Source organism: Penaeus monodon, chromosome 4 (assembly GCF_015228065.2).
Source record: "Penaeus monodon isolate SGIC_2016 chromosome 4, NSTDA_Pmon_1, whole genome shotgun sequence".
Lineage (NCBI taxonomy): Eukaryota > Metazoa > Arthropoda > Malacostraca > Decapoda > Penaeidae > Penaeus > Penaeus monodon.
Window position 1 is genome coordinate 35,792,615 of NC_051389.1, and position 5,000 is coordinate 35,797,614.

At 40.9% G+C, this 5,000-nt stretch overlaps 1 protein-coding gene across 2 annotated transcripts in view; it reads right to left on the bottom strand.

Moving 5' to 3' along the window:
- LOC119572019 (blood vessel epicardial substance-like) overlaps positions 1-5,000 on the bottom strand; it is a 52,538-nt gene that overhangs the window by 191 nt on the left and 47,347 nt on the right. For both annotated transcript variants that reach the window (XR_005228673.1, XM_037919060.1), the window contains exon 9: positions 1-464. This exon is cut by the window's left edge and continues 191 nt beyond it. Coding sequence is in view for 1 of the 2 variants with exons in the window: in XM_037919060.1 (XP_037774988.1) it covers positions 440-464 (25 nt within the window). In the remaining variant the exon portion in view is untranslated. The remainder of the gene's footprint in view (positions 465-5,000) is intronic.

Sequence of the window (5,000 nt, forward strand, 5' to 3'; positions counted from 1 at the left end):
TTTCCTGAAGCAATATGTGTAGAAGTTGGACATTATCACAGTGTAGCGGCACGGTAGAAGTTGTAGTGGATGGAAGCATAACAGGTAAACAACAACACTACTGTTGTCATCATCTTAGAAGAAGGAAGCACAACATCCACTAACAGCTAAAGGATGCTGAAGGTTGAATGCAAGTGAGAGAAAGACAAGCATAGAGAGGTGGAGAAAGAGGGAAAGGTGAGTGAAAGAGGAAATAAGAATAGAGAAAAGGCAGGGCACATATCTAGTCCATTTTCGTACAAGTAGGTGATACTAGCAATGGGATGGGTAGATGGAAAGGTGAGGGGCATCCTAGTATAGAAGACGTCACATGTGCTGCAAATTGGTGGCAGCGGTGGTATTTCACAGTCTCCGGGTAGAACAACAAATGAAGTGGGTGCGGGTGCGGCGGGTCACTGCCTCACGAATCTGGCACGCCCAGGAACCTGTCATAAAGAGTAAAGTGAAAGAACAGAGAATTAATCTATGTTTCATATTTCATACAGAATTTTATAATTACCACAGCCTACTTCTATGCTCATGATAATTTCTTTCCTGCATATCAGTCACTATCAATACTTACACAAGCACTTCATGAAACAAAACCTGGAACTATTTTACTATGCTATAATATCTAGGGAAAAAGTACACTTTTGTAAATCTGTGCATAATATTACTGTGGAGGGTGAAAAATGAAGCATGAACACACATAGTGTGATACAGTACTACTGCAAGTTAATCTGCAGGCAAATGAGCATCATTAATAATTAATATAAACTAGAAATTTGACTAGAAAAAGAACAAACCTGTTATTACAAACTCAAGTCATGAAAAAAATCAGTCCAAAATTGGATTTTGGGCTGGACAACGAGGGCAGTTGCTAGGGGCCTATATACAGGTACGTGTGTAGGCCGACATATGTAGGTTGCAATGATGGGAATGAATTTATCAAAATCAATTAATATGCATATTTGATTAATTGGCATAAAAATGACTAATCCCCTAACGTTATATGTACGTGTATAAATATAACTATTAGGGCTATAAAAAGTAGTCTCATACAATTTGTTCACATTTGATAAATGAACTTGAGCCCTGCCTATACAGTATATACATATATGTGTGTGTGCGTTTGTGTATATATCTATGTGTGTATACATGCATATATATACATATATATGTATATAAATATGTGTATATATATGTGGATGTGGATGTGATATGGATGTGTGTGTGTGCGTGTATGTACACACACATACACATACACACACACACACACACACACACACACACACACATACATACATACATTTCTTCTTTTAACGGTAGGTTCATGTCTGAGCCGCCGTGGTCACAGCATGATACTTAATTGTAGTTTTCATGTTGTGATGCTCATGGAGTGAGTACGTGGTAGGGTCCCCAGTTCCTTTCCACGGAGAGTGCCGGTGTTACCTTTTAGGTAATCATTCTCTCTATTTATCCGGGCTTGGGACCAGCACTGACCTGAGCTGGCTTGGCCACCCAGTGGCTAGGCAGGCAATCGAGGTGAAGTTCCTTGCCCAAGGGAACAACGCGGCCTCATATATATATATATATATGTATATATATACATACATATATATATATATTTATATATATATATATATATATATATATATATATATATATATATATATATATGAGGCCACGGTGGCCGAGTGGTTAGAGCATCAGACTCAAGACTGGCACGACGGCAATCTGAGTTCGAGGGTTCGAGTCACCGGCTGGCGCGTTGTTCCCTTGGGCAAGGAACTTCACCTCGATTGCCTACCAAGAAAAACGACATATCGCCTTGAGAAGTCAAACGCAAGTGTCGTAGGGGAAGTCGCCGCCGTGGTACAAACCGCGGTTGATTAGGAAGGGCATCCAATCCGGCAAGGGTGTCACTGCCATATAACCTCTCAGTAATGAATTGAGGCGAGCATGCTCAGTCTGTTGCTTCTGTCATATTAGAGTATCATCGTGACTTGAGAAACGCTCCGACCATGAGACATATGGTTTCGTCTGAGCAACGCTTTTACTAAAACTCTCTCATATGCCCAGCAGCGGTTATGTCCTGCCCGCGAAGTTGAGTTCAGTTTCAAGCTTCGGCCTCTGCAGATGACCGTTGTAATTGAACATTAACTGCAAATCGCAAAGGCACTCGATTATCAAGATAGGTCTCCTTCCCCTTCGGGCTGCGCACTTACCGCATCTTGGATTTGGAGGACTTTTCATTGCCGGAATTACAGGTGAAACTGGAGTGACTGTTAACGTTTCAGTGTGAAAAGACTGTGTGGATGCGTTCTTACATCTACTTACAGGTGTGCTTATAGGTATACAAGCATAATTAAGGCGGACTCACACCGAGAGCGAAGCTACGCTAAATGATGCCTCCGAGCTCTGTTTTGAAGCAAGTGCTCTATCACTCAGTGGCTGCAGAAACAAAGTTGGCAAGGACGAAGTTTGGTGAATATCATTGTCTTATGCAAGAGTTGGAAGACGATGAAGAAAAAGTCAAACCATATTTCAGATTATCTTACTGACTGTAGAGGATTTGCAATATAAGGCGGCTAACAACTCATTGGCGTGGGGTAGGGGACCGGGGGATTCCCAGAATACTCGAGTGCACATGTGCTAACGGAGCTGTTTCTAAAAAATCGCCGACCCGGCGACTGATCAAGTCATGCGCGCGACGTAGCATATCGCGCGTAGCTTCGCATTCGGTGTGAACACACTTACTGATAATACATCTGGATTATCAGGGTCTGTGTTTTTGTGTGTGTATTTGTGTGTGTGTTTTTGTGTGTGTGTGTGTGTGTGTGTGTGTGTGTGTGTGTGTGTGTGTGTGTGTGTGTGTGTGTGTGTGTGTGTGTGTGTGTGTGTGTGTGTGTGTGTGTGTGTGTGTCTGTGCGTGCGTGCGTGGTATGCCGTGACCTGCTGATGATAAGGTTTACACATATATAATGCAGGCTACATACATATGTATACATATACATAAACAATTAAAGATATAAACATGCATTTACATTCATACATGCATACGCATAAACAAACTAACAAGCAAACATACACCGCTTAATGAAGATGGCTACATCTTTTACAAGTAGGGTTGTTGTGAAGGACTCCATCTTCTGGAGGCAGCCATAACCATCTCTAGCAGACTTCAGTTGGTTGAGATACTTCCAGTCTCTATACCTAATGGTACTGAGACTAAGGTACTCATTTACCTATGAGTCTTTTCCTGCCACATGTACTCTTACCAACGCAACCTGATGTGAAAAAGATGATCTTTGTCAAACTTGTTCCTGTGGCAGATAGCTGTACTTGAAAAGATATTCTAATTGTACAAGACGACTTCAATAACCGCATCCTTATTAAAACTCGTTAGAGTATCCAGCAAAGAAGCAGGATTTTCCAGAATGTCGAGTTCTCTGGTACCGATCGTAGAATGGTTGTGGCTACTCTTTCGGTCCACCTCCTGTACGTCCGATGCCTGCACCTGGGTTTCATCAGGACAGACTCTGAGTGGCGTCTGCACGGTGATTTGCTTTGGCTATATCTGGCAGACCTGACAGCTTTTGTAAACTGTAGGACACTTTCAAACATGAAATGTTTAACACCAAAGTAGTCCATTACTGCCTGTCTAACAGGCCAGAACTTTATCTTGCAAAATATGCAGATGCACAATGAACAACTTGGCTGATAAAAGATCATTAGTATTGATCCCTGGTTGAAGGACACTACTGCGGAGGGACAAAGAACGTAATGGCAGAAATATTGCTGAGCAGATGTAGGGCCACCATATGGTATGTGACCCTTGCCCAACTTATCAAGCCCCGAGAAAGCTGAATGTCCCCAAAGATGTCTGTAGTTCAGCCAACAATCTCTGATCCTGATATGCAGGAGTGTTTTGAGTACTTCATCCAGGTTATCATCTGGCAGTCTGGTGCCCTTCCCCGGCTGAGGGGTGCGGCCATTCCTACTTAGAGTGGTCCTGGCTGGCACTCCAGCAATTACCGAGCTATTACACTGCTCAGCAAACTTAGGGAGGTGCTCTTTTCAGTCTCTTAGGACACATGGGAATTAAGGCATCAGAGACCAGAGCAATGTGGATCCACACATGGTATGCCCATGCCAGACAGCATCCTTGCACTTCGAGTCACTGTAATGTGTTGTGAGTTCCTTTGCGTGGGCTACTTGCGTCATACATCAACTTCAAGGAGCCATTTGGTTCAGTGGCAAATATGTAATATGTATACATCTCTCTGAAAGACCCTGAGGTGCACTGGAATCATAACAATAAAGTCTATATGCAGGTACTAACAGTGCTATAATTATATAGCAGGTAACTCCACATCAGTAATGATAAAGAAAACTTGCATGACATTTTTTTATTTGTTGTCAAAAGTTAATTGGTCCATTTTCTCGTTTACTGCAGATTCTTTGATAAATGCAAATGGCACAGCGAGCCTTTACAACTTACGCAATCTACATATAGAAGTTATTAGACGTGTAATATTATAATCAATATATATCTGAAATGCATTGCAATATTTTAGTTTCTATTATTTTCATTATGTGGTTTATTGCAAGTGAATATTAATTCTAGTTAAGTGGTCAGCTTTGAAATATGAGAATGCGAGTGATGGACTCGAGTCGATGACAATTTTAGGACAATCATTAAATTTGACAAAGAAAATTCTATAACCCTTCGTATATACCGCCTCAGAGAATCTCTTGTAGGATTAAAAGCAAAACATTTAAAATAGATGGAAATCCATGACTCTCTGCATCCACAGTGTACGCAGACACACACGCAGATTTATGTGTGTGTGTGTGTATACACACACACACACACACAAATATAGTATATATATATAATATATATATATATATATATAATATATATATATATATAATATATATATATATATATATATATATAAACACACACACACACA